The sequence below is a fragment of the Passer domesticus genome, chromosome 19, assembly GCF_036417665.1.
Source record: "Passer domesticus isolate bPasDom1 chromosome 19, bPasDom1.hap1, whole genome shotgun sequence".
NCBI lineage: Eukaryota > Metazoa > Chordata > Aves > Passeriformes > Passeridae > Passer > Passer domesticus.
This window is the reverse complement of record NC_087492.1, coordinates 9,422,035-9,449,959: the sequence shown is the minus strand read 5'-3', so window position 1 is coordinate 9,449,959 and position 27,925 is coordinate 9,422,035. Positions and strand designations below refer to the sequence as shown.

General features: G+C 52.8%; 2 protein-coding genes and 2 long non-coding RNA genes across 6 annotated transcripts in view; 2 read left to right on the top strand and 2 right to left on the bottom strand.

The window, feature by feature from the left end:
- Nucleotides 1-27,925, top strand: part of LOC135283848 (uncharacterized) — a 250,559-nt gene that overhangs the window by 182,077 nt on the left and 40,557 nt on the right. The window lies entirely within an intron of this gene.
- Nucleotides 59-7,032, top strand: LOC135283853 (uncharacterized). Of its 2 annotated transcripts, XR_010349450.1 has the most exons (4): nucleotides 59-200; nucleotides 359-452; nucleotides 749-965; nucleotides 5,685-7,032. It is a non-coding gene; the product is annotated as an uncharacterized LOC135283853 (long non-coding RNA). The 2 variants fall into 2 exon arrangements; XR_010349449.1 differs by lacking the exon at nucleotides 5,685-7,032 and having other exon boundaries at nucleotides 749-1,033.
- LOC135283855 (uncharacterized) overlaps nucleotides 2,155-27,925 on the bottom strand; it is a 40,474-nt gene continuing 14,703 nt past the window's right edge. Inside the window, exons 2-3 of the long non-coding RNA XR_010349453.1 lie at nucleotides 22,846-22,908; nucleotides 2,155-3,629 (exon numbers count right to left, since the gene is read on the bottom strand). This is a non-coding gene — a long non-coding RNA (uncharacterized LOC135283855). The remainder of the gene's footprint in view (nucleotides 3,630-22,845; nucleotides 22,909-27,925) is intronic.
- On the bottom strand, nucleotides 9,671-11,328 carry LOC135283751 (glutamine-rich protein 2-like). 2 transcript variants are annotated; one of them, XM_064394821.1, is made up of 5 exons: nucleotides 11,294-11,328; nucleotides 10,945-11,067; nucleotides 10,648-10,722; nucleotides 10,174-10,338; nucleotides 9,671-10,017 (listed from the first exon to the last, which is right to left on the bottom strand). In XM_064394821.1, the coding sequence occupies exons 1-5, from the start codon at nucleotides 11,312-11,314 to the stop codon at nucleotides 9,898-9,900; spliced, it is 504 nt and encodes a 167-aa protein (XP_064250891.1). In that variant the 5' UTR covers nucleotides 11,315-11,328; the 3' UTR covers nucleotides 9,671-9,897. The 2 variants fall into 2 exon arrangements, with proteins under 2 accessions (XP_064250891.1, XP_064250890.1); XM_064394820.1 differs by lacking the exon at nucleotides 11,294-11,328 and having other exon boundaries at nucleotides 10,945-11,175.

Here is a 27,925-nt window from a genome sequence, read left to right as displayed (position 1 = left end):
GGTGGTGCCCAGGGTGCCACAGGGCTGGGCACTGAGGATCCTCTGCCCCATCCCACAGGAGGCAATTGGTCAATGGCAGGGTCCCTCGTGTGCCACAGAACTCTGGGGACCATCAGAGCAGCAGCTCCACCATGCAGAACATCCAGGCTTCTCCACAGAAAAGTAGTCAGCCACAGGCCTCCTTGACAGTCCAGAACAAGGTAGGCATGATGACGGTGGGGACACAGAATGGTGACTGAGTCTTGACTATCCAGCGGCAATCTGTGCCTTCAGTTCCCAGGGAGACCTGGGTTGGGAGGTTCATTGGGGGATGCTGGATTGGGCCCTGCATTGCAGCCAGCTGCCCTCTCCTCCTCAGCCCAGTGTGACCCTGCTGCAGCCCAGTGAGGGACACATCCCGAGGGGCCATGATGTTCAGCTTCCTGTAGTGACCAGGACACAGGATGCGTCAGGTATGGTCCTGTTAGGGCACGGGGGTTAACGAGGACAGGGGGCTGATTGTCTGCTGGGAACAGGCCGGTGGATGAGTACGGCTGTGTGTGCAGATCTGGGCAAGTTGGGATGGGCATTGGGGCTCTGGACTGCTTTGGAAGGGGCAGAAGAATGGAGGAGAATGACTGAGTCGTGGGGATATCTCACAGTCTTTTACTAGGAAGGTGACACTCATGCTGGCCCCTCCTGGGCTGGCAGAGTTGCTCCATTGTTGCTTCCCCTGGGAAGTGGCAGCTCAGCCTCACTTCACCCCCAGGCCCTGCCGCCTCACAAGAGCCCCGGCCGCGCACAGCTCCCCGACTGTTCCCATGGGCACGAGGGCTCATCCAGCCTCTCCAGCCACGCCGGACATCAACAGCCCCCAGCCAGCTGGAAAGGACCCATCGCCCAGTGCTCGACCTGGGACATCTCGTGAGAAGCACGAAACGCGTGTGACGACAGTCATCAGAACGATGACTTTTTAGTTTTATTAGGTTAGTTAATGAGTAGTTAATAAGTTAGTTAAGTAGTGTTATTTAGTTAATAAAAACCTTTAAAATTACAGGCCGGGCCTTGTCTCACCAGCCTCTCTCTTCCCCGCTCTCCCTGGTGCCCCTTCAGCTCCTTGCCCCTGCTGTGGCTCTGCCTCCGGGCCAGCCCTGCTGCTGCTGCTGGTCAGGGCAGAGAGTCTCCGTGGGTGAAGCCCAACAGCAGTTAGAATGCAAAGTAATGAAGAGAATGATGGAATTGAGAATGGATGACCATTGATTCCTTTGTTTGCAAAAAACAGATAACTAAGTCAAAAGCTTTTCTGTGTGTGTGGCTGGAACTATCCGCTCCACTCGTCCTGAGAAGAATAAAGTAACGCCCAACTTGCCAAAACTAAAAGGATAGTCTTTGAGGATTTCATCTATCCTGGTTTTGGTGACAGTTGCTAATGACCCAGGTGGAACTTTCCTCCTTCTTTTGCTCCATGGATTGATGGGATCGAGAGGACTCCAGTGCACTCCAAAGATTTTTCCGGGAGATCCTCTGATGCCCTAATCCAGTGGGTTCAAGGCAAAGAGCCCTGGGATTATAGGAAGGTTGTTCAGACACACTATTAACTCCTGGTGGAGGAATTGTGGTAATGGCAAAAGTGGGGGAAGAGGCTGAGAGAGGGCATGCTCAGAATGTTCAGCAGGGAAGGCTGGACAAGTATTTCCCTCCTGCACATCCCTGGTGGGAGGAGGGGGAAAACACTGTCACTGTGTTGGTGTGCACCAATGGAATTCCAGGGAAATCAAGACACTGGAACCAGTAAGGATTCAGTTGGAGCCTGATGGAAGACTGGTCAGGCAGAACAATTATTCTTTGAAGTTAGAAGGTAGAAGAGGGTTAGAAGAATGAATTGCTAAATTTTGGAAGATGGGTCACTAAGGGAATGTGAGTCACAATATAGCACTCCTCTCCTGCCAGTAAAGGAAGCACACACTAAGGAACACAGGCCAGTACAAGATGTCAGAGCTGTCAAGGAAATAGTGTGAGACTGGTGTGAGACCCAGTGGCAGCAAGGCCTTATGCGCTCTTCACCTCAATTAAGGAAACTGATGAGTCCACTGTTGTGGATGTTAAGGATGATTCTTTCTGCATTGCCCTTGAAAGTCAACTCTTGTTTCTGGAACGTTCCTTGACGGGCCATGAAAACCAATTGAGGTGGACTGTTCTTCCTCCAGGGTTCAAAAATCACCCCACATTATTTGAGAAATGTCTCAATTTGAGACAAGTTAGGAGGAAACATCTCCTCTAACGAAAACAGGTTTTGGCACGCCTTCCCTCCCACAGCAAGGAAATTTTTGGAAGAAAGTGAAAAAAGCTGTTTATTTAACACACAGTGTGCAGGCAGGCATGGGAAAAAGAATGAATAATGTTAGATATTCAAGCCTTCTCATTGTGGGGTAGGCTGGTGGATTCAGAGCTCTTTCTGTAGGCGTGGCTCGGCTCCTCCCGAGTCCAGAGCCGGGATGTGCATCCCAAGGCCTCCCCTGCGGGACAAGGCACAGGGCTGCCGGCGATGTTCTGGTGCTTCAGACCAGGGAAAAGCAAAAACCGTTCCAGGAGAAGAAGCCACAGTCCTGGAAAAACTTCTGCCATTGTCAAAGAAACAAGAAGCCAGCTGAAAGCCGAGATGTACTCCCTCTGTCTGTGCTGCACAACACATCTGAGGGAGCCTGGGGGAGGATGTTGGAAAGCCACACCAAAAGAATTCCACTGGCTTTGCACCCCTCTCTCAGACCCAGCTTAAAGTTACAGGACCCATGTCTGGGCATAAAGCAGACAATAGGAAACACAGTATCATGCTGTCACCCTGTCATGGTTTGACTCTGCCACAGTGCCAGTGCCTCCATGAATATACACTTTCTCTGGTGGCTTCTGTGAGATGTGATCAGGAACAGAGCAAAGCAGGCTCCAACTCAGGAATAAAGGAAACTAATTTTATTAATTACAACATCTAAAAAGGAACAAACACAAAACTAAGAATGAAAACCCTCCAAATCAATTCCTCTTCCTCCTCCCCTCCATTTTCTCCACAGAATGAAATAACACCCTAGATTTCCACCCCGTCACCATCTCTGACATAATCAATCCATCATCACCCCTCAAGTAATCAACCCTCAAATCCATCAGGGAGAGAGGAGTCCCCCCTTGCACCATAGGCTTCCCCCAGAAACACAATTGAAACCTTTTGTGTTTCCGTGTCACTCGTGGCACCACCCAGAGAACATCGGCCCTCGTGACTTCTTCCCTCCATGTCCAGGGCTCTCACCACTGCACATGGGCCAGGACTGCTTTTAGGGCTCCCCGTTTAAGGATGCTCCACTCAGTTCCAAAAGCAGCAGTCTCTCAAATTCAGGACACCAGTCCCCCCCAGATTTAAACCCCTGGGGCCAAGGGGCCTCATGAACAGAGATCTTCCCCTCCTGGAGACAGAGGGCATCCCACACCCTCCTCAGCCATCTCTGTTCCCGCCACTGCTTCACTCTTGACTCCAAGGCATTGCCTCCCCCTAAATACAGTCTCTGAGTCACAGGAAGAACATGGGTCTGTCCATGGCCATACAAGAAAGAGTCCAGCTCAAGGCCAATCCATCATCTCTTCCCACCTAGGATTCTTCTCACCTCTTCTGACATCTCTCACGTGCACCAACTTTCCTCACACTTGCCCATTTCTTCATACTTCACCTTTCTCTCCTCATTCTGATTCAGGAGGATCAGTATTTGTAAGGTTTCCATTATTTTACAAAGGGGTTAAAATCTGGGCCTCTGCCTGCCCAGAACTCCCACAGCTGCCGGGCACCTTCTCTCGCCGCATCCCCCACTTCTGGCCGGCCGTGCTGCCAGTCCATGATACCGAATTCCAAGGCAGCACAGGCACTGGCTCTCTCTCTCTCTCTATCTCCCGGGGGGTAGGAGCGGGGCCCGATGCTTCTCAGGCTCCTCCACCCTTCCATCTTGCAAGGCCTTCACTCCCCTCCTCTGCCCGAGGCTCCGGCCTACCTCACCCGGCCGCATGGCTTCCCTCCCCCAGCCAGCCCCGGCTGGGCAGGGGAGCTCTGAGCTCCTTTACAGACTGAAACTAAGAGAGAGTTCTCCTGGCAGTTCTTGCTTTTAACCCCCTGTGTTCTCAGAGGCGGTCCATACCTTCGGTGGCCAAACCAGGTGCCAATATTCAAATCCAAGCACTGACTGGTTTGACCACAACCTCCCAAAAAACTCACTTCCGTCTTAACCCACGACACACCCCAAGACAAAAACCAATTGACAAAAGAATTGGAGGTACGGTGTTGCGCTTTGAATTTATCTTATTGATTCCTTTTTAAGTGCATCGTTCTGTCCTCGTGCCCTCATGTTCTCCCTGAGATGGTTTACTCCTGGGTTTTACCCTCCCTCAAAGCTGCCCCTCATGTCATTCTCCACCCCTTGTTCCAGCTCTTTCCCTGCCTGTCAAGGCAACTGAGCCCCTTATTCCTGAACCTTCTCTGCCCGTTAACTATCAGGCCAATCCCTGTTCGCAACATCCCTTTGGAATCCCCCTACTCCTGGAAGCCCCATTGGCGCATGTGAGCCATCCTCTGCACCCTCCTACCCCAACTGGCCCCAGATGCTTGATGTAATCCCCTCACTCCTCCCCTGAGGATTCCCTATTGGTTTGCTGTTTGTATCCACCCCCTGATTTGTATCTGTACAAAGCCCCTTGCACAGGAGTGCCTGGGGCTCTTTGTGTGAGCTCCTTTCACCTGGAATAAGCTGTTCCTTGTGGAACATCTAGACAGACAGCTTTCTCCTCTGCCTGGTTCCTGATGTGGCTTCTATCTGGCATCTTAGAGCAAGTGGCTGTAAAGGTTCTGTCTCTGGTAAATCCCCATACCCAGGCAGATCCCTATTGCTGGTGGGGTGCTGGAGTTCTAAGAGCTGGCCAGGGCTCTGGCAGTCACTTCAGAATGGGAAAAGGAGAATGAAGATACCCCTTTGCTGCAGTATGCAGGTGATACTTTAATTGCTAATGGAACTCAAGCTGGATGCATTGAAATGACTCTTAAGTTTCCTGAACATTCTGAGACAAGCCAGTTACAGGGTATCCAAGAAGAAGGCCCAAAGTGTCAAAGAAGTGCCCTAATGCCAAACCTACCTGAGGCTCATTTCCCAGGGACAGCAAAGCCTTGCAACCAAAAGGGTGGAGGGGATTTGTGAAACTCCAGAGCCAAGGTCTGTTTGCAAGTTAGGAATATTTCTAGGAATGGGTGGTTGGTGCGGGCTCAGGATTTTTAATTCTGGCCTATGGGTAAGACCTTTATATGAGACCCTGAGAATCGCCCAAGGAGGTGCTACACCAAGGAGGTGCTACAGTGGACCCCAGAATGCCAGAGGCTTTCAGAGACCCCAAGAGAGCTCTAATGTCAGCCCTGCACAGGCATTACCTGACTTGAGCAAGCCTCTTGAGCAGATTGTTCATGAGCACTGACGTGTTGCACTACGGGTGTTAGCTCAGAGGTTATGCACATGGAAAAGGGCCATAAGATATTTTTCCAAACAAGTGGACAGTGTAAGTTAAGGGATGTCCCTTAACTGCCTTTGACTTGGAGCAGGAGCTGCGCTTTAATCCAAGAAGCCCCGAATGGACCATGGGCCAGATAACGACTGCTCATGTTCCCCCCTTGGTCCTCTCTGTTCTAGGACAAAAAGGAGGCCACTGATGACCCCCAAGTCGAATGCTGAAGTATCAAGTTGTCTTGTTGGAGCAGGATGATGGGGAACTGCAAACTCCTTTGCCTTGCACCCAGCCACGTTCCTGGAATCTGTACCAGAAAGTCAAGAAGCCTCACAACATGCCTGTGTTCCAACGACTGAGCAGCTTCACTCCAGCAGAGGAGATCCTCTGGTAGAAGATCCGGCCTCGCAATTGTCCACAGGTGGGAGCAGCTTTGTGAGCAAAGGAAAGCAGAAGTTTGGCTGTGCAGTAGGGCCCAATCCAAGCCGTCCCATTACCTCTTACCACCTCTGCACACAGGGCTGAGCTGCTCAGTCTATGGCAGCCTGGAATTGTCTCAGGGGAAGAATGGGAACACATGGGCTAATGCTAACCGTGCCTTTGGAGCAGTACCTGCCCACGGAGCTCTCTGGAACAAAGGAGGGCTCCTTTCAGCACAAGGATCCTCTGTCAAAGGTGGAGACATTACCAGACAATTACTAGAAAGTGTTCAGGTACCAGCCCATGTGGCTCTCATGCATTGTAAAACTCATCCATTAGGAAATACATCAGTTAGTGTAGGAAACCGACTGGCAGATAAAGCTGCTAAAGGGCTGGCAGAGAAAAGCATCCTAATAGTTGCTGCAGCAAAATGTATGACCTTTCAGAGGTAACCCCAGAATAACAAGCCCAAGATAAAACGCTGGCAAAATTGAATGGCCCTGGATCTAAAATAGTATAAGTTTTGCCAAAAAGTTTTACTAAGTATTTTAATAGGAATTATTGCATTTTAGTGTCTTAAGTCTTTCTAAATATCCAATGATTTAAGTGGAAGTAATCCTAAAAGAAATAAGGTCACTTATAAAGGGGGGATGTGTTGGAAATGATATAACTTTCTAATTTGAGATTCCTATTATTTGTTTTCATTAAGTCTGTTAATAATGGCTTCACTTAATCATTAGCAGTGCAGTTTTCCACTGGAGCATGTAGCAAGACTTTATACAAACTGCTATTAATGGAACACCATTTGGGAAAATCACTGAACTTTTAAGTTTTGCTAGATAACCTTGACATGATTCAGTGAACAAAGATTGGGGTAGAGAAATGGGGCTGAGAACTGGACACCAGGAATGCAGAATTTGTAGAGTGTGAGGACAAGGTGTGGAAACCAGAGGTAAAGAAGAAATGAACAAGGAGAATTCTGCTCTTAGTGTCGTGAAAACAATATCTGGAAAAACACTACACATAATAAAAAGACTGAAAAGTGGACCAATTAACATTGTTATCACAACCAGAAAGAAATAAATGCTTTAATTTTCATATTAGGGATTTTTTTCATATTAGGGATTAGGCATTCTTTATTGCAAAGCCAGATGTATGGGGGATGGCTGCACAGAGAGTACATGCTGTGTACAGGAAAAGCCCCTGTTGAAATACTGTATTTGTCATCATATTCATAACTATTCTCAGAAGAAACATACATATGGCAATAATTTCCCCCAAGACATGAATATACATTCCCTCCCCTCAGCACATGCACTCTTCTGCCCTGGGAGTCTCCATGGCAGTCTCGGGTGGTCAGTGAACCCACAGTCATACCTGACCACGTGGTGAAATGGTGCTTCTTTGCAAATGAGGAGAAAAGTTGGTAAAGCTGGCCAGTTATTTAATTAGTGAAAGCTTAGATCGATGGGCTGTAGATTGACTCCCCTCTTGGTAAAAGTTTATCCTGCTTTTGATGGTGTGGTTCCATGGACTTGGCAAAATGAGCATAGTGTGGAGCCCGCCAGGAGCAAGCAATTGTTCATCTGGCAGCAGCATGAGAACTGAGAAATCAATAACAAATGGATGATAGGAGATTAATGAATGAAGAGAAATATGTAATTTATAAGCAGTGAGCTTTAATTTATTTGCTGAAAATACATAGTGAAAAGTTTATAGAGTGGGTGTGCATTCTGAGTGGAGCTACTCCCATGTACCCCAGTGCTGGGAATAAAGTAATGCCTGATAACTAATAGTAAAAATAGTGTAGGACACTTTGATTTATCCCAGTGTTTTCAGAGGCAATGGGGAAAGGCTGTGTGTGTCTTTCAGAAGGTTTTTTATTAACGTAATACAATGAAAATGTTATTTCTCAGACAACAATTGTCCCAGAGTTTACTCTCTGCTGATGAGACATCCCTGGTGGAGCACTGGGTTCCCAGTCCTGTCCAGCTACTTGAGGGCTGTCGAAGTCTCCCGGGGCTGGAGTGGCTGGGGGAGCCCTGGTGCCCTGGAGACGTGTCGGGGGGCCGTGCCTGGCCGGTGATGCCGAGAGGTGGCAGGGCCTGGGGGAGAGGCAAGGCTGAGCCCCCAGGCCCCGGGGCTGCCCCGTCTGGGTCAGCTCAGCCAGCTCAGAACGGGGCAGCAGGAGGGTCACCTGCTTGGCCAGAGACCCGCAGGGAGCAGGTGCAGACCCAGCAGACAGCCAGTCTCTTGTCCCCCTGCTCCCCGTGCCCTGACAGGGCCACACCTGGCTCATCCAGTGTCCTGGTCACCACAGGAAGCTGGTCATTGCGGCCCCTCAGCATGTGTCCACCCCTGCCCAGCAGCTGGGCCACTCTGGGCTGGGAAGGAGAGAGTAGCTGGCTGAGAGGCAGGGTCCAGTCCAGCATTCCCTAGCAACCCTCCCAAAGCAGCTGTGCCCGAGGAAACTGAAGGCACAAATTCACCCAGAATCCTCAGCATCGCCCGGCCCGCCCCCAGTACACGTGCCATGTCCTCACCTTCATCATCCCTACCTTGTTGGGGCGGGTCACGAGTCCCTGCAGAAATGCCTTGTTCCGCAGACAATCCTGAATTGGTGGCAGTTTGAAACTGCTGCTCTGATGGTTGCCAGAGCTCTGTGGCACATGGGAGCCACCGCCACGGACCACTGGCCTCCTGTGGGATGGGGCAGAGGATCCTCAGTGCCCAGCCCTGTGGCACTCTGGGCACCACCCTGCTGTGCCAGGGAGGGGACTGGCAGTGCTGCCTGCATGTCCCTGCCAGCTCCTGTCCACCTGCTGCAGGAGCCGCAAGCAGGGAGCAATAGCCTGTCCCACACAAATGCAGAGCCCTCCTTGCTGTGGCAGGGCTACGGTGCACCCCAGGAGCCAGGGATGTGTCCTCAGGGCCCTTACCTTTGGCTGTGCTGTGGCTCCTTGCCAGGGCGCAGTGGCTGCAAATATGGGAGTATCTTGGGGTACCTGGGGAGGGCAGGAGTCACAGGGGTGTGACAGGGGACAAACAACCTGTTCCTGTTAGAGGAGGCACCCACAAACCCATGGGATTGTACCCCATGGCATCCCGCTGCCTGTAGCCCTTGGGATGAGTGCCCACAGCCCCTGCTGATGGGCAGGGCTGCAGAGGGGGCTCCCCACATCAGCCCCTCCCCAGCAGACAGTGGCACCCCTGTGCCCAGCAGGGTCACTGCTGGCACCCATCTCCCCCATGCCAGCCCCGCTGCCCCCATGCCCTGGTGCTACTCACTGGCCAGGAACCTGCACGGTGAGCATGCGGTCACAGGACAGGCACGTGAAAGGCACTGGCAGCTGCCTGAGGAGGGTGAGGGAAGAGGGCTGGCTGAGCTCCTGGGGCCACAGCTCTGCAGCACACAGGCAGCAGCTGGCGGGCAGCAGCCAGGCGCTGGGCAGCTCACGGCACAGGGTCACGGTGTTTGCAGGCTGAACAGTGGGCTCTTGAGCCTGTTTCTCCCCATCCCCAAGGTGCTGGCTGAGGCCAGGGGAAGGCCACAGGCACCCATGTCACCATCCCAAGCAGCCCCTGCAGCGCTTGCAGCCCCTCTCGGGCACCAAAGTCCCCTGTGTGCATGGCAGGAGGGCAGGGCATGATCCAGCTCTGGGACACGGCGTGTCACAGCCCTGCCTGGGAGGAGCAGTTGCCCTCTCCCAGCCTAGCTTCTGGGAGCCTTTGCACCCACAGCCCCATTTTGCTTTGGGAAGGCTCTGTCCTGCAGGTGCCCTCTCCTTGTTCTTCCTTGCCTGTGTGCAACCCGCTGCTGGTGGAAGGAGAAGGTGCAGCTGCTTCATCAGCTTCCCTGAGGTTCATTTAGCAGTGGAATTGGTGCCGTGGCAGGGGACCAGAGGGGCAGTGTGTGGGAGAGCTGGAGGGAATGGGACCATCGCTCTCCCCAAAAAGCCATCAGTGTCTCCATCACACTCACTTCTTAATCCCAGCACCACTGTCACCCTGCTTCATCTCATTCCTGAGCTCCTCAATACTTCTCTTCCAGGTCTCCTCCATCTGGTTACGGAAAGTCTTCAGCTCCAGGCGATCCAGCTGTGAACAGGTGCACAGCCTCAGCCAGCTGCCCCAGGAGGTGACATGGAGCTCTCCAGGAAAAAGCCTGGAGGGGGATCCTCAGAGGGGTGCTGTCTCAGGCTGCCAAGTCCCAAAGGTGCCAGTTCCTCATGGTGGGGACCAGGTACCCCTCACCTTCTCCTCCATTGCATCACTGAACTGCTGCTGCGTATTATTCCAGTGCTGCTCCTGGCCTGAAATCTGGCTCTGCAACTCCTCCATCCTCTCATCCAGACGCTCCATAGTGACATCAAACTGGCTGCAATTGACTTTGCTGCCCAAGGCAGCTTTGTCCGCCTTCTAGCAGAGGGGAAGGGCAGGAGAGCAGTGGGGAAAGGGATGAGGAAGGACAGGCAGGGCCAGCGTGTGTGAGGGGAGAGGGAGGAGTGCTTCCCCCAGGCCAGCATGGCCCTTTCAGGCTGCTGTGGCCCCATTTGCCCCGTCAGCCTGGTGAGCTTGGTCCCACCATCTGGAGGGTGAGGGACCCCCTGAGCTCAGGAAATTCTCCCTCCCCACACCAGTTCTGCCCCCCAGCCCCCAAGGGCAAGGGGCATTTGTCACCCTGCCCGGGAGCCCCTGGGCTGGTACAGAGGCCCCTCTAGACTGTACCATGTCCATTGCTGCCAGCATGTCCTGCTGATCTGCCTTCTCCTTCTGCAGCTTCTCCAGAGACTGGAACAGCATCTTTCAGCACAGAAAGGAACTGATCGTACCGCAGTAAGGTTGGAGCTGCATCCTGGCCAGGGGAACACACCCCTCTCCCCCTGCCCAAAAACCTTGAGGAAATGCACTTGGGACCAGCACAGTGCTGAAAAGGTCAGCAGGGAGACATTCTTGTGATCCTGCCTGGAATCACAAGGAGAGCCTGGGAGATTTTTTGATACCACAGGATTTTCAGCCACCTACTTTGATTTCTTTCTGCTTTTGTTCAGAGTCCTTCTGGAGGGTCCCAGATATGAAGCTGAGCTTCTCATAGTCCCTTTGCATCTGTACAGCTGTTGCATCCTCGGGCTGCATCTGCTGTGTGTTCTGCTCCAAGGAGGAAAAACATTTGTTGCTGAACAAAGGGGGTCTGGCTGCTCCACAGGGGCAGACCCACATTACTCAAACAGTGGCCAAGACCTCTCAGTGTCAACAGGACATTTGCATCAAGGCTTTCATTTCCGTCCATGCCACTGACTGGTCCAGGCCAGTTTGGGCAGTTTGGGTCTACCCCAGGGGATGTCCTCAGTCCCCCATGCTGCCAGCTGCCTACCTGGCCCCAATTCCTCATCATCTTTTCAAGCTTGCCCACAGGCATCTGCCGGGACTCCAGGGATTCCACCTGCTCCTGGAGGTTCTCACAGCGCCGGAGGAGCTCCCCCAAATGCTCATTGATGTCAAAGGTGCAGTTGGAGCACTCTGCCTTTGCCTTCTCCTTCTCCTCCTGCACACTCTTCACTATCTCCCCTATCTCAGCCAGCTGCAGGAAAGGCAAAAGGAATCAGCTCAAGAGATGGGATGAATGGAACCACCAGTCCTGCATGCTGTGGGCTTCAGTGGCCCCAGCCAGTTGGGGAATGTGGCTGGGAACCCCGCCAGGAGTACTGCACCAAGCCAGGAGGGCTGGGAATGCTCCCCCAGGACCTCATCTGCTCGTTCACCTTGTTGGTTGTCTCAGTCACCAGCTGCTCCAGCATGGCCTTCCTCATCTCCTGCTGCTCTCCCATCTTCTGCAGCTCACGCTTTGTCTCCTCCAGCAAAGCCCTGGCCAGCGGGATGGGGGCAAGGGCAGGGTTACCCCTGCAGGGCTGCTGGGCACCTTGTGCCCACAAACCAGGATGCAGCCAGACCATCTGGGCTCCCTTGCAGCCCCCCAGGGTATGAAACCCACTCCTGTCCCCTTACTCGAGTTGCTGAGAGATCTCATTGCTGCTCTCTTCTTTCCACTTCGCTGCATCCTGCCTCAGCTTTTTAAGGTCTTCCTCCAGCTTCTTAATCTGGGAAAACCAGTGACAGTAGAGTCAGGGCACAGCCATCATGTTGTCCCAGTGTGGAGGTCATTCAGCTGCACAGAAAGCCCCAGGGCCCCCAACACAGTCCTGAGACCCTGACCCCAAAACATGCTCTTGGAGTCACATTGAGGTTTTTCATGACAGCTCAAAGGTAACATCACCCCACAGCTTACTGAGGCAGCCAACTCCTTAATCTTCTGTGCTGTGTGGTTCTGTGCTTCCTTTATCCTGTCAATCTCCTCAGTGATATTCTCAGAGAGGGATGTGACCTAGGAGGGAGAGGTTGTGTTAGCCATCCCCTGGGATGGTTCTGAGGGGACCTGCAGGGCATTAACCTCTAACATGGTATGCTCAGCATGGGGGAACAGCTCAGGGACCAGCGCAGCCAGCCTGGCAGGGCTCTGCAGGCAGCGCGGTCCGTGCGTCCAGCCAGCAGAGCAGAGGGTATGGGCTGCTGTCTCAGACCCAAAACTTGCTCCCATTAGCAGCTCACCTCATCCCGTGCCTCCTGGATCTTCTTCATGTTTTCTGCCATGCCGGACTGTAGGAGAAAGTGGTATCAGATATGAGGAGTGGAGGCAAAACGACATTCACCACCTCAGTGGTCTGCACAGACCTGTGCCTCCTGGAACTTCTTCAGGTTCTCTGCTATGCGGGAATATTCTGCCTTTATCCCACCAATCTCCTCGCGAAGAACCTGTGAAGCAGTTCAAGAATCAGGGATGTCAGAGGTGATGGCCAGGGCAGCAACACCCCAAAGAGCCCCACCCTGCCACGGGCAGCCCATGGCACAGCCAGGTGAGCAGGGAGAGTCCCAGTGCCACCTGCCCCAGCCGGGCTCAGTGCCAGAGCACTGAAGCCCATCCAGACAGCAAAGAGCCCCTGCCAGCGGCTCTGCCAGGGCAGTGAGGGCAGAGCCAAGCACGGCTGTGTGAGGAAGCAGAGAGGGGCTGTCTGCTGGGGGAGTGCCCAGGGGCGGGGAAGAGCCTCTACCTTGGACGTGTGTTTCTTATACTCTTTCATCTCCTTCTTAAATTCTTTCACTTCAGCAGCCACATCAGCAAGTGAGGGGCCACTCAGCTGGCCTGGCCACGGCTCCTGGCTGGTCAGGTACTGCACGTCCAGGTGCTCCAGCACAGCCTGCAGCAGTTTTCTCATGGCTGCAAAGTGAACAGATCCATTCTGGGGTGTCCCAATGGCGAGATCCAGCATCTGGGAGAGGCTGAGTGTGTCCAGGGATGTTGCCATGACTGCACACACTCTGTCCCTGATTTGTCACAAGCCTTCCTGCCCAGTTGGGCCTGTCAGGGATACTAAAACGTATAATGAAAGGAATGAGCAAAAGTGATGTTAAAAAGGTGGAGTAGCCAGCAGGCTCCTTCCTCATCCCTTGTCCGTCACAGACTGGAGCTTGCTCTGCTCATGCCCCTTTTCATCACAACTCCTGTTGCCAGGCAGCACACCTCATCCCTGGCAGCCACTGGGTCACAGACTCATGGAGTCATGGAATGGAATGGAATGGAATGGAATGGAATGGAATGGAATGGAATGGAATGGAATGGAATGGAATGGAATGGAATGGCTTGGGCTGGAAGGGACCTCAAAGGCAGAAACACCTTCAACTGGCCAGGTTGCTCCAAGTCCCATCCAGTCTGGCCCTGGACACTTTCAGGAATGGGGCAGACACAGTTCCTTTGGGCAACCTGTGCCAAGGCATCACCACACTCACAGGGAAGAATTTCTTCCCAAAACCCAGTCTAACCCTGCTGTCTCACAGTGTGAAACCGCTCCCCCTTGTCCTGTCATTCCAGGCCCCTGTGCCAAGTCCCTCTCCAGCCCATTTGAAGCCCTTTAGTGACTGAAAGGTGCCTGAAAGTCTCACAGGACAGGAGAGGCCTCACTATATTTCTTTTAATCAGTTTAAGACTTGAGTTAGAGCGAAGCCACTTCTCCATCTGCTGTGTCAGTGTCCTGCTCTGTGGCACCTCATGTTCTCAGTCTCTTCCTGCATTGTGGAGCAGGCACTAAGCCTGGCTTTGCTGTGCAGTGAACTGTCAGTGTGAGTCACCACGGGCAGGGCACTGACACAACCACAAAGCCCCAGATGAAGCCCAGGGTACCTCAATGTTTGTTTCCTCAGCAAGAGAGGGATCCCCAGGCAGCTCCTGGGCAGAGGCTGCAGGGGGGCCAGCAGCCCCACAGAGCTGAGTCCCTGGGAGAGAATCACCAACCTGCTGCTTTCCCCTGGGTTTCAGACACGGCCATTGCTGCTTTGGCACAGCAAAGCCAGGGCCTGGTTTGGAGCATCCATTGGGATCAGCCTTTGCCAGGGAAGCAGTGGGGTGCTGTTCCTCATGCTGGGGGTGCAGGAGGAGCCCCGTGAGCCCCTGGCTGAGCTGTAGGGTTGTTGGGGCACAGACTCCTTTCTCCTCAGGAGTTCAGGGCAGAGAGTCTCCGTGGGTGAAGCCTTTGTACCATTTCCTCCAAGTCAGGTATTGAAGCCTTTGTACCATTTCCTCCAAGTCAGGTTTTATGTCAGCTTGACAGTCCATAAAGAAGACAATGAAATCATTTCTCCTGCCAATGTCCCCAAGATTGTGTGGGAAGACAAGCCAAGTTCTTCCCTTGAACACCTGCCATCCACCCCCACCTGCCCCTTTCCAAAACACGCTCCGTTCACCCCTTCTCCTTCCTGCTTCAAAACTCTACAGCAGCAACCTTTGGGTGAGGGGATACAGAGCTGACTTATGAGCCAGCAGAGGAAATAAACCATTGAGGACTCTCAAATCGGCTTTCAAGCATTGGGAAACCTGACAACATGGAAAGGGAATATATTTCCTGCACGCTGACCTTGTCAGCCACCTTCTGCTGTTTCTTTGTCCGACATGTGAACATGGGAGACGCCTGCAAATCCTCTCTGGCACATCTTCTTAGCTTTAAGGTCTCTAATCACTATTGCCTCCGTTTGTTTTTTTCACCCTTCATGATTTTTTCTTGTCCCTAATTTCTTGAGCTGTTTATTGCATACAGTATGAGAAAGAAAACCAGTATCAAAGGCACTGTCTGCAGTAGTGACCAAGTGAAGTTAATCTCCAGGGACATGACAAGGCTTGTAATAAGCAGCACATCTAGGGAAAAGTAGAGCAAAGTAAGTTCATTTCAGTGCTGTGTTGTTTATTGCTCAAATATGTCTTGTAAGAGACATAGGAAGATGAAATAAGAGCAGTGAAGAACAACAAGAACAAGAAGTGAACAATGAATGATGAACATGAAATAAGAACAATGAATAAAGAACAATGAAATAGGAATAGGAAGTTAGAATAAAAAAGAAGAACCAATAATTTAGAACATTAATACAGAACATAAATTAAGAATGGAGAACATGAATTAAGCTGGCTTGTCTGCCTTCTTCACTTTTTTCTTTGGAGGCTCCATTCCAGCTGGAGACCTTGGCTGTGGATGTTGTCTTCTGTATGGGTGAAAGAAGGACAGGATGGAGTTAATTCAGAGAACCCACTCAGCCTGCCCAGCACAGAGGGCACTACAAATCCCTCCGTGTGACCAGCCAGGGCAGAGCTCTGCGCTCCAGAGGGCATTTCCACAGGGAGCAGTGGGTGAGTACAGGGCAGGGAGCGGGCGCTCCTTGCCAGCAACGGGGAGAGCAAAGGGGGAGCAGCTCGGCAAGAGGGAGAGGCTCCATGCTCTGGTTCTTGCACGCTGATGGGGAGCAGTGGCACCGGTGCCCTTCAGGGGCACTTGCCACCTCTGAGCACCAGCTGCTCATGCCCTGTCGTCTGGCTCAGCCCAGCCAGGCCCCTGCCCCAGGGACCAGGAGTGAAACTTGGCTCACGCAGTCGTTGGCTGCTTTGCCCTGCCCAAAACTACCCCGTGTTTGACTTGTCCACAGCAGATCCAGGGGGAAAGGGCAGGTTGTCGACCCCTCTGGCAAGCAGGGAGCAGGCTGATGCTGCCCAGCATGCTCGGTGCCCTCCTGCAGCTCACAGGCTGCTGTTAACTGCGGTGCTGGTGCCACGGGAGGGATGGTCACATTTCTTCTTTTCTTCTTGTCCCTTTCTACCAGCTCAGTGTCTTCTGCTCCTTGCTTTCCTGCTCATTTTGGCTTCAGCAGGCCGTTTTGTGCACACACAAAGCCTAAACATCTTCAAGAAATCTCCCTCTAGTGCTTCAGAGAGTGTTCTGAAGGAAAATGGTAGTAGGACCCCAGGACATCGGGTGTTATGTGCACATGTACAGTACCCAGCCAGCTCTGGGCAGGGCAGCAGCGTGCACTGTCCCTCGCCCTGGCCCTGCTCCAGGATGGACAATGGTGGAGGTCACCTGTCACCGAAATTCAGGAATAAAAATTAACAAAAATGCAGTATTCAGAATCAGGCATTTCTTTATTGCGAAGCCCAACTACAGCTGTGCATGCAGAGGGGAGAGCTCCACCAAAGTGCAGGCATGGTTCCAGATGGTGTAAGTATTTATTACCCACGGCATTTATTTATTTATTTCTTTATTACCCATAAGCATTTATGACACGTTCTACTTTAGGTGTCCACAGAGCCCCATCAATACCTTGGGCCGCCTTGATTTGTCACTGCGCTCTCAAGGTACCACTGACTGCCACATTAACTGCCATGAACTGCCATGAACTGCCATGAACTGCCATGAACTGCCATGAACTGGCCGAAGGTTTTATTGCTGCATGCCATGGTGAGTGAGAAGCATGCCTGCAGTGTCCTTTCTCCCGTCAGAGCACAGACATTCCTGGGTGCTGGGCTCCGTGCCAGCCCCGGCACACGGCGCTGCTCTGCGGCAATGGGGACACGGGGAAGCGCTGCCCGCCGTGTGTCCCCCGTGTGTCCCCCCATGTCCCCCTGTGCTCCCCCGCCTAGGGAGCTGCTCTTGCCCGGCACGGCCGGGCCCAGCCGCCGGGTCTCGCCGGCACTGGGCAGGATCCGGCGCAGGCTGCGGGACACGGCGGGGCTGCCCGGCTGGAAAGGAAAGCAGCTCCGGCTGCTGACAGGAGCTGTGGGCAAGGGGCTGCCGCAGTGCGGGAGGAAAGCCGCTGGGCCAGCCCCTGACGCTGCCCCTCAGAAAGGAGGAGGAGGAGGAGGAAGCTGCCACACGAGCTCGGGATGTACCAGTGCAGAGATGAGGGGACGAGTGCGCACTTGGGGGCCGGGGCCAGCCCTCGGGCACGGCTCCAGGCGGCTCCTGAGTCGGCGTCAGGGCTGCCTGTAAGGATTTCAGGCGGCAGCCGAGAGCAGCAGCGCCAGCAGTGCCCGCCGGGCCCCATGGCCATCTGCCCGTGGCTTGCCAGCCCCTCAGGGCTGCGGGCTCTGCAGCGCTGCTCCTGCTGCCGCAGCGGGCCCGGAGCCTCGGAGCTGCCCCGCAGCCGCCACGGGAGCAGCAGCAGCCTCAGGGCTGGCCCGGGCTCGAACTGCTCAGCCCGGAGGCAGAGCCACAGCAGGGGCAAGGAGCTGAAGGAGCCCCAGGGAGAGCGGGGAGGAGAGAGGCTGGTGAGACAAGGCCCGGCCTGGAATTTTAAGGGTTTTTATTGACTAAATAACTGAACACTAATTATTAACTAACTTAATACAACTAAAAAGTCATCATTCTGATGACTGCTGTCTCCGGCGTTTCTTGCTTCTGACCAGATGTGCCAGGTCGAGCACTGGGTGCTGAGTCCTGTCCATCGGGCTGGGGGCTGTTGATGTCCGGTGTGGCTGGAGAGGCTGGTCGAGTCCTTTCCAGCTGGCTCCTGGAACAGGAACATGGAGGCTGTGGAGAATAGGTTGAGGCGTGAAAACGCCGCTGGGATTAAGAAGTGAGTGTGATGGAGACACTGATGGCTTTTTGGGGACAGCGATGATCCCATTCCCTCCAGCTCTCCCACACACTGCCCCTTGGGTCCCCTGCCACGGCACCAATTCCACTGCTAAATGAACCTCAGGGAAGCTGATGAAGCAGCTGCACCTTCTCCTTCCACCAGCAGAAGGTTGCACACAGGCAAGGAAGAACAAGGAGAGGGCACCTGCAGGACAGAGCCCTCCCAAAGCAAAATGGGGCTGTGGGTGCAAAGGCTCCCAGAAGCCAGGCTGGGAGAGGGCAACTGCTCCTCCCAGGCAGGGCTGTGACACGCCGTGTCCCAGAGCTGGATCATGCCCTGCCCTCCTGCCATGCACACAGGGGACTTTGGTGCCCGAGAGGGGCTGCAAGCGCTGCAGGGGCTGCTTGGGATGGTGACATGGGTGCCTGTGGCCTTCCCCTGGCCTCAGCCAGCACCTTGGGGATGGGGAGAAAGAGGCTCAAGAGACCACGGTTCAGCCTGCAAACACCGTGACCCTGTGCCGTGAGCTGTGCAGCGCCTGGCTGCTGCCCGCCAGCTGCTGCCTGTGTGCTGCAGGGCTGTGGCCCCAGGAGCTCAGCCAGCCCTCTTCCCTCACCCTCCTCAGGCAGCTGCCAGTGCCTTTCATGTGCCTGTCCTGTGACCGCATGCTCACCGTGCAGGTTCCTGGCCAGTGAGTAGCACCAGGGCATGGGGGCAGCGGGGCTGGCATGGGGGAGATGGGTGCCAGCAGTGACCCTGCTGGACACAGGGGTGCCAGTGTCTGCTGGGGAGGGGCTGATGTGGGGAGCCCCCTCTGCAGCCCTGCCCATCAGGGGGGGCTGTGGGCATTCATCCCAAGGGCTACAGGCAGCGGGATGCCATGGGGTACAATCCCATGGGTTTGTGGGTGCCACCTCTAACAGGAACAGGTTGTTTGTCCCCTATCACACCCCTGTGACTCCTGCCCTCCCCCGGTACCCCGAGACACTGTCTTATTTGCATCCAATGCCCCCCAGCAAGGAGCCACAGCACAGCCAAAGGTAAGGGCCCTGAGGACACGTCCCTGGCTCCTGGGGTGCAGCGTAGCCCTGCCACAGCAAGGAGGGCTCTGCACCTGGGCTGGGGCAGATGACCCTGGCGGGGCTGGGCAGAGCCGGGGAGCAGAAGGCAGCTGTGGAGGGCCAGTGCTTGCCCCAGGCCTGGGGGGTTTTGCATTCCTTGCCTTGCCCTGCCCTGTCTCACCCACATCTCTGTCCCAAGGTTGCTGAAAGCACATCTGATGAGCTGTGTCTGTTTTCAATTTGAGCTCAAGTTTGGTGGGGAGTTGTGTGCTTCCTGTGAAAGGAGTTCCCAAAACCAAGCCCTGCAGCTGGGACAGGCCAGCTCCTGCCAGCTGGTGTCCTGTGCACAGGGACCTGCCACGGCCCTGGCCAGCACACCTGGCCGTGGGGACAGAGCCAGCAGATCCAGCCGGGTGGATGGGCTTGGGGCTCCTGCAGCAGGTGGACAGGAGCTGGCAGGGACATGTCCCTGCAGGCAGCACTGCCAGTCCCCTCCCTGTCACAGCAGGGTGGTGCCCAGGGTGCCACAGGGCTGGGCACTGAGGATCCTCTGCCCCATCCCACAGGAGGCAATTGGTCAATGGCAGGGTCCCCCGTGTGCCGCAGAGCTCTGGGGACCATCAGAGCCGCAGCTCCACCATGCAGAACATCAAGGCTTCTCCATATACAAGTGCAGAGCTGCAGCGTCTCCTGGTACTCCACAACAAGGTAGGCATGATGAAGGTGGGGACACAGAATGGCGACTGAGGCTTGATGGCATTGCTGACTATCCAGCGGCAATCTGTGCCTTCAGTTCCCAGGGAGACCTGGGTTGGGAGGTTCATTGGGGGATGCTGGATTGGGCCCTGCATTGCAGCCAGCTGCCCTCTCCTCCTCAGCCCAGTGTGACCCTGCTGCAGCCCAGTGACGGACACATCTCCAGGAGCCGTAATGACCAGCATCGTATGGCAATCAGGACAGAGGACGCATCAGGTATGGCCCCGTTAGGGCATGGGGGATAATGAACAGGGGGCTGATTATCTGCTGGGTACGGGCCGTAGAATGAATAAGGCTCTGTGTGCAGATCTGGCTAATGTGGCATGGGTATTTTGCGTCTGGGGTAAGAAGGAAGGGGCAGAATGGATTGGGAGGACTGGTACATGGGGTAACTGAGCTTGGAGCTGGAGTGAGGTGGGAAAATGGCCATGGCCAGTGTGGGACAAGTGCTTGAGTTCTGGTGGGTGGGGCCAGCACCTGTGGTAGCTCACCCTCACTTCACCCCCAGGCCCTGCCGCCTCACGAGAGCACCAGCCACGAACAGCTCCCCGACAGGTCTCACGGGCCCCAGGGCTCGACCAGCCTCTCCAGTCCTGCCGGACATCAACAGCCCCCAGCCACATGGACAGGACTCATCACCCAGTCCTCGACCTGGGACATCTTGTCCGAAGCGAGAAACGCCTGTAACAACAGTCATCAGAAAGATGATATTTTAGTTGTATTAAGTTAGTATATAATTAGTTAAGTAGCGTTAAGTTATCTTGTTAATAAAAACCTTTAAAATTACAGGCCAGGCCTTGTCTCACCAGCCTCTCTCTTCCCCGCTCTCCCTGGTGCCCCTTCAGCTCCTTGCCCCTGCTGTGGCTCTGCCTCCGGGCCAGCCCTGCTGCTGCCGCTGGTCAGGGCAGAGAGTCTCCATGGGTGAAGCCCAACAGCAGTTAGAATGCAAAGTAATGAAGAGAATGATGGCATTGAGAATGGATGACCATTGATTCCTTTGTTTGCAAAAAACAGATAACTAAGTCAAAATTTTTTCTGTGTGTGTGGCTCGAACTATCCGCTCCACTCGTCCTGAGGAGAATAAAGTAACGCCCAACTTGCCAAAACTAAAAGGATAGTGTTTGAGGATTTCATTTATCCTGGTTTTGGTGACAGTTGCTAATGACCCAGGTGGAACTTTCCTCCTTCTTTTGCTCCATGGATTGATGGGATCGAGAGGTCTCCAGTGCACTCCAAAGATTTTTCCGGAAGATCCTCTGATGCCCTAATCCAGTGGGTTCAAGGCAAAGAGCCCTGGGATTTTAGGAAGGACGTTCAGACACACTGTTAACTCCTGGTGGAGGAATTGTGGTAATGGCAAAAGTGGGGGAAGAGCCTGAGAGAGGGCATGCTCAGAATATTCAGCAGGGAATGCTGGACAAGTATTTCCCGCCTGCACATCCCTGGTGGGAGGAGGGAGAAAACACTGTCACTGTGTTGGTGTGCACCAATGGAATTCCAGGGAAATCAAGACACTGGAACCAGTAAGGATTCAGTTGGAGCCTGATGGAAGACTGGTCAGGCAGAACAATTATTCTTTGAAGTTAGAAGGTAGAAGAGGGTTAGAAGAATGAATTGCTAAATTTTGGAAGATGGGTCACTAAGGGAATGTGAGTCACTCTTGTTTCTGGAACGTTCCTTGATGGGCCATGAAAACCAATTGAGGTGGACTGTTCTTCCTCCAGGGTTCAAAAATCACCCCACATTATTTGAGAAATGTCTCAATTTGAGACAAGTTAGGAGGAAACATCTCCTCTAAAGAAAACAGGTTTCAGCACGCCCTCCCTCCCACAGCAAGGAAATTTTTGGAGGAAATTGAACAAAGCTGTTTATTTAATACACAGAGTGCAGGCAGGCATGGGAAAAAGAATGAATAATGTTAGATATTCAAGCCTTCTCATTGTGGGGTAGGCTGGTGGATTCAGAGCTCTTTCTGTAGGCGTGGCTCGGCTCCTCCCGAGTCCAGAGCCGAGATGTGCATCCCAGGGCCTCCCCTGCGGGCCAAGGCACAGGGCTGCCGGCGATGTTCTACTGCTTCAGACCAGGGAAAAGCAAAAACCGTTCCAGGCGAAGAAGCCACAGTCCTGGAAAAACTTCTGCCATTGTCAAAGAAACGAGAAGCCAGCTGAAAGCCAAGATGTACTCCCTCTGTGCTGCACAACACATCTGAGGGAGCCTGGGGCAGGATGTTGGAAAACCACACCAAAAGAATTCCACTGGCTTTGCACCCCTCTCTCAGACCTAGCTTAAAGTTACAAGACCCATGTCTGGGCATAAAGCAGACAATAGGAGACACAGTATCATGCTGTCACCCTGTCATGGTTTGACTCTGCCACAGTGCCAGTGCCTCCATGAATATACACTTTCTCTGGTGGCTTCTGTGTGATGTGATCAGGAACAGAGCAAAGTAGGCTCCAACTCAGGAATAAAGGAAACTAATTTTATTAATTACAACATCTAAAAAGGAACAAACACAAAACTAAGAATGAAAACCCTCCAAATACATTTCTCCTCCTCCCCTCCATTTTCTCCACAGAATGAAATAACACCATAGATTTCCAGGCCATCACCATCTCTCACATAATCAGTCCATCATCACCCCTCAAATAATCAACCCTCAAATCCATCAGGGAGAGAGGAGTCCCCCCTTGCACCATAGGCTTCCCCCAGAAACACAATTGAAACCTCTTGTGTTTCCGTGTCACTCGTGGCACCACCCAGAGAACATCGGCCCTCGTGACTTCTTCCCTCCATGTCCAGTGCTCTCACCACTGCACATGGGCCAGGACTGCTTTTAGGGCTCCCCGTTTAAGGATGCTCCACTCAGTTCCAAAAGCAGCAGTCTCTCAAATTCAGGACACCAGTCCCCCCCAAATTTAAACCCCTGGGGCCGAGGGGCCTCATGAACAGAGATCTTCCCCTCCTGGAGACAGAGGGCATCCCACACCCTCCTCAGCCATCTCTGTTCCCGCCACTGCTTCACTCTTGACTCCAAGGCATTGCCTCCCCCTAAATACAGTCTCTGAGTCACAGGAAGAACATGGGTCTGTCCATGGCCATACAAGAGAGAGTCCAGCTCAAGGCCAATCCATCATCTCTGCCCACCTAGGATTCTTCTCACCTCTTCTGACATCTCTCACATGCACCAACTTTCCTCACACTTGCCCATTTCTTCATGCTTCATCTCTCTCTCCTCTTTCTCATTCAGGAGGATCAGTATTTGTAAGGTTTCCATTATTTTACAAAGGGGTTAAAATCTGGGCCTCTGCCTGCCCAGAACTCCCACAGCTGCCGGGCACCTTCTCTCGCCGCATCCCCCACTTCTGGCCGGCCGTGCTGCCAGTCCATGATACTGAATTCCAAGGCAGCACAGGCACTGGCTCTCTCTCTCTCTGTCTCCCGTGGGGTAGGAGGGGGGCCCGATGCTTCTCAGTCTCCTCCACCCTTCCATCTTGCAAGGCCTTCACTCCCCTCCTCTGCCCGAGGCTCCGGCCTACCTCACCCGGCCGCATGGCTTCCCTCCCCCAGCCAGCCCCGGCTGGGCAGGGGAGCTCTGAGCTCCTTTACAGACTGAAACTAAGAGAGAGTTCTCCTGGCAGTTCTTGCTTTTAACCCCCTGTGTTCTCAGAGGCAGTCCATACCTTCGGTGGCCAAACCAGGTGCCAATATTCAAATCCAAGCACTGACTGGTTTGACCACAACCTCCCAAAAAACTCACTTCCGTCTTAACCCACGACACACCCCAAGACAAAAACCAATTGACAAAAGAATTGGAGGGATGGTGTTGCGCTTTGAATTTATCTTATTGATTCCTTTTTACGTGCGTCGTTCTGTCCTCGTGCCCTCATGTTCTCCCTGAGATGGTTTACCCCTGGGTTTTACCCTCCCTCAAAGCTGCCCCTCATGTCATTCTCCACCCCTTGTTCCAGCTCTTTCCCTGCCTGTCAAGGCAACCGAGCCCCTTATTCCTGAACCTTCTCTGCCCCTTAACTCTCGGGCCAATCCCTGTTCGCAACATCCCTTTGGAATCCCCCTACTCCTGGAAGCCCCATTGGCGCATGTGAGCCATCCTCTGCACCCTCCTACCCCAACTGGCCCCAGATGCTTGATGTAATCCCCTCACTCCTCCCCTGAGGATTCCCTATTGGTTTGCTGTTTGTATCCACCCCCTGATTTGTATCTGTACAAAGCCCCTTGCACAGGAGTGCCTGGGGCTCTTTGTGTGAGCTCCTTTCACCTGGAATAAGCTGTTCCTTGTGGAACATCTAGACAGACAGCTTTCTCCTCTGCCTGGTTCCTGATGTGGCTTCTATCTGGCATCTTAGAGCAAGTGGCTGTAAAGGTTCTGTCTCTGGTAAATCCCCATACCCAGGCAGATCCCTATTGCTGGTGGGGTGCTGGAGTTCTAAGAGCTGGCCAGGGCTCTGGCAGTCACTTCAGAATGGGAAAAGGAGAATGAAGATACCCCTTTGCTGCAGTATGCAGGTGATACTTTAATTGCTAATGGAACTCAAGCTGGATGCATTGAAATGACTCTTAAGTTTCCTGAACATTCTGAGACAAGCCAGTTACAGGGTATCCAAGAAGAAGGCCCAAAGTGTCAAAGAAGTGCCCTAATGCCAAACCTACCTGAGGCTCATTTCCCAGGGACAGCAAAGCCTTGCAACCAAAAGGGTGGAGGGGATTTGTGAAACTCCAGAGCCAAGGTCTGTTTGCAAGTTAGGAATATTTCTAGGAATGGGTGGTTGGTGTGGGCTCAGGATTTTTAATTCTGGCCTATGGGTAAGACCTTTATATGAGACCCTGAGAATCGCCCAAGGAGGTGCTACACCAAGGAGGTGCTACACCAAGGAGGTGCTACAGTGGACCCCAGAATACCAGAGGCTTTCAGAGACCCCAAGAGAGCTCTAATGTCAGCCCTGCACAGGCATTACCTGACTTGAGCAAGCCTCTTGAGCAGATTGTTCATGAGCACTGACGTGTTGCACTACGGGTGTTAGCTCAGAGGTTATGCACATGGAAAAGGGTCATAAGATATTTTTCCAAACAAGTGGACAGTGTAAGTTAAGGGATGTCCCTTAACTGCCTTTGACTTGGAGCAGGAGCTGCGCTTTAATCCAAGAAGCCCCGAATGGACCATGGGCCAGATAATGACTGCTCATGTTCCCCCCTTGGTCCTCTCTGTTCTAGAACACAAAGGAGGCCACTGGTGACCCCCAAGTCGAATGCTGAAGTATCAAGTTGTCTTGTTGGAGCAGGATGATGGGGAACTGCAAACAACTCCTTTGCCTTGCACCCAGCCACGTTCCTGGAATCTGTACCAGAAAGTCAAGAAGCCTCACAACATGCCTGTGTTCCAACGACTGAGCAGCTTCACTCCAGCAGAGGAGATCCTCTGGTAGAAGATCCGGCCTGGGAATTGTCCACAGGTGGGAGCAGCTTTGTGAGCAAAGGAAAGCAGAAGTTTGGCTGTGCAGTAGGGCCCAATCCAAGCCGTCCCATTACCTCTTACCACCTCTGCACACAGGGCTGAGCTGCTCAGTCTATGGCAGCCTGGAATTGTCTCAGGGGAAGAATGGGAACACATGGGCTAATGCTAACCGTGCCTTTGGAGCAGTACCTGCCCACGGAGCTCTCTGGAACAAAGGAGGGCTCCTTTCAGCACAAGGATCCTCTGTCAAAGGTGGAGACATTACCAGACAATTACTAGAATGTGTTCAGGTACCAGCCCAAGTGGCTCTCATGCATTGTAAAGCTCATCCATTAGGAAATACATCAGTTAGTGTAGGAAACCGACTGGCAGATAAAGCTGCTAAAGGGCTGGCAGAGAAAAGCATCCCAATAGTTGCTGTACCAAAATGTGTGACCTTTCAAATGTAACCCCAGAATAACAAGCCCAAGACAAAATGCTGGCAAAATTGAATGGCCCTGGATCTAAAATAGTATAAGTTTTGCCAAAAAGTTTTACTAAGTAGTTTAATAGGAATTATTGCATTTTAGTGTCTTAAGTCTTTCTAAATATCCAATGATTTAAGTGGAAGTAATCCTAAAAGAAATAAGGTCACTTATAAAGGGGGGATGTGTTGGAAATGATATAACTTTCTAATTTGAGATTCCTATTATTTGTTTTCATTAAGTCTGTTAATAATGGCTTCACTTAATCATTAGCAGTGCAGTTTTCCACTGGAGCATGTAGCAAGACTTTATACAAACTGCTATTAATGGAACACCATTTGGGAAAATCACTGAACTTTTAAGTTTTGCTAGATAACCTTGACATGATTCAGTGAACAAAGATTGGGGTAGAGAAATGGGGCTGAGAACTGGACACCAGGAATGCAGAATTTGTAGAGTGTGAGGACAAGGTGTGGAAACCAGAGGTAAAGAAGAAATGAAAAAGGAGAATTCTGCTCTTAGTGTCGTGAAAACAATATCTGGAAAAACACTACACATAATAAAAAGACTGAAAAGTGGACCAATTAACATTGTTATCACAAACAGAAAGAAATAAATGCTTTAATTTTCATATTAGGGATTTTTTTCATATTAGGGATTAGGCATTCTTTACTGCAAAGCCAGATGTATGGGGGATGGCTGCACAGAGAGTACATGCTGTGTACAGGAAAAGCCCCTGTTGAAATACTGTATTTGTCATCATATTCATAACTATTCTCAGAAGAAACATACATATGGCAATAATTTCCCCCAAGACATGACTATACATTCCCTCCCCTCAGCACATGCACTCTTCTGCCCAGGGAGTCTCCATGGCAGTCTCGGGTGGTCGGTGAACCCACAGTCATACCTGACCACGTGGTGAAATGGTGCTTCTTTGCAAATGAGGAGAAAAGTTGGTAAAGCTGGCCAGTTATTTAATTAGTGAAAGCTTAGATCGATGGGCTGTAGATTGACTCCCCTCTTGGTAAAAGTTTATCCTGCTTTTGATGATGTGGTTCCATGGACTTGGCAAAATGAGCATAGTGTGGAGCCCGCCAGGAGCAAGCAATTGTTCATCTGGCAGCAGCATGAGAACTGAGAAATCAATAACAAATGGATGATAGGAGATTAATGAATGAAGAGAAATATGTAATTTATAAGCAGTGAGCTTTAATTTATTTGCTGAAAATACGTAGTGAAAAGTTTAGAGAGTGGGTGTGCATTCTGAGTGGAGCTACTCCCATGTACCCCAGTGCTGGGAATAAAGTAATGCCTGATAACTAATAGTAAAAATAGTGTAGGACACTTTGATTTATCCCAATGTTTTCAGAGGCCATGGGAAAAGGCTCTGCGTGTCTTTCAGAAGGTTTTTTATTAACGTAATAGAATGAAAATGTTATTTCTCAGACAACAATTGTCCAAGAGTTTTCTCTCTGCTGAGACGATGTCCCTGGTGGAGCACGGGGTTCCCAGTCCTGTCCAGCTACTTGAGGGCTGTCGAAGTCTCCCGGGGCTGGAGTGGCTGGAGGAGCCCTGGTGCCCTGGAGACGTGTCGGGGGGCCGTGCCTGGCCGGTGATGCCGAGAGGTGGCAGGGCCTGGGGGAGAGGCAAGGCTGAGCCCCCAGGCCCCGGGGCTGCCCCGTCTGGGTCAGCTCAGCCAGCTCAGAACGGGGCAGCAGGAGGGTCACCTGCTTGGCCAGAGACCCGCAGGGAGCAGGTGCAGACCCAGCAGACAGCCAGTCTCTTGTCCCCCTGCTCCCCGTGCCCTGACAGGGCCACACCTGGCTCATCCAGTGTCCTGGTCACCACAGCAAGCTGGTCATTGCGGCCCCTCGGCACGTGTCCACCCCTGCCCAGCAGCTGGGCCACTCTGGGCTGGGAAGGAGAGAGCAGCTGGCTGAGAGGCAGTCTCCAGTCCAGCATTCCCTAGCAACCCTCCCAAAGCAGCTGTGCCCGAGGAAACTGAAGGCACAAATTCACCCAGAATCCTCAGCATCGCCCGGCCCGCCCCCAGTACACATGCCATGTCCTCACCTTCATCATCCCTACCTTGTTGGGGCGGGTCACGAGTCCCTGCAGAAATGCCTTGTTCCGCAGACAATCCTGAATTGGTGGCAGTTTGAAACTGCTGCTCTGATGGTCGCCAGAGCTCTGTGGCACATGGGAGCCACCGCCACGGACCACTGGCCTCCTGTGGGATGGGGCAGAGGATCCTCAGTGCCCAGCCCTGTGGCACCCTGGGCACCACCCTGCTATGCCAGGGA

Bases quoted from the DNA above. Each gene is read 5' to 3' on its own strand.
- LOC135283751 (XM_064394820.1), bottom strand. From the start codon at position 11,139: ATGTGGGTCTGCCCCTGTGGAGCAGCCAGACCCCCTTTGTTCAGCAAC. The intron at 10,723-10,944 runs GTAGGTGGCTGA...CTGTGCTGAAAG, and splicing joins AAAAGCAGAAAGAAATCAAA to ATGCTGTTCCAGTCTCTGGA. The intron at 10,018-10,173 runs GTGAGGGGTACC...ACCTGTTCACAG, and splicing joins GTGATGCAATGGAGGAGAAG to CTGGATCGCCTGGAGCTGAA.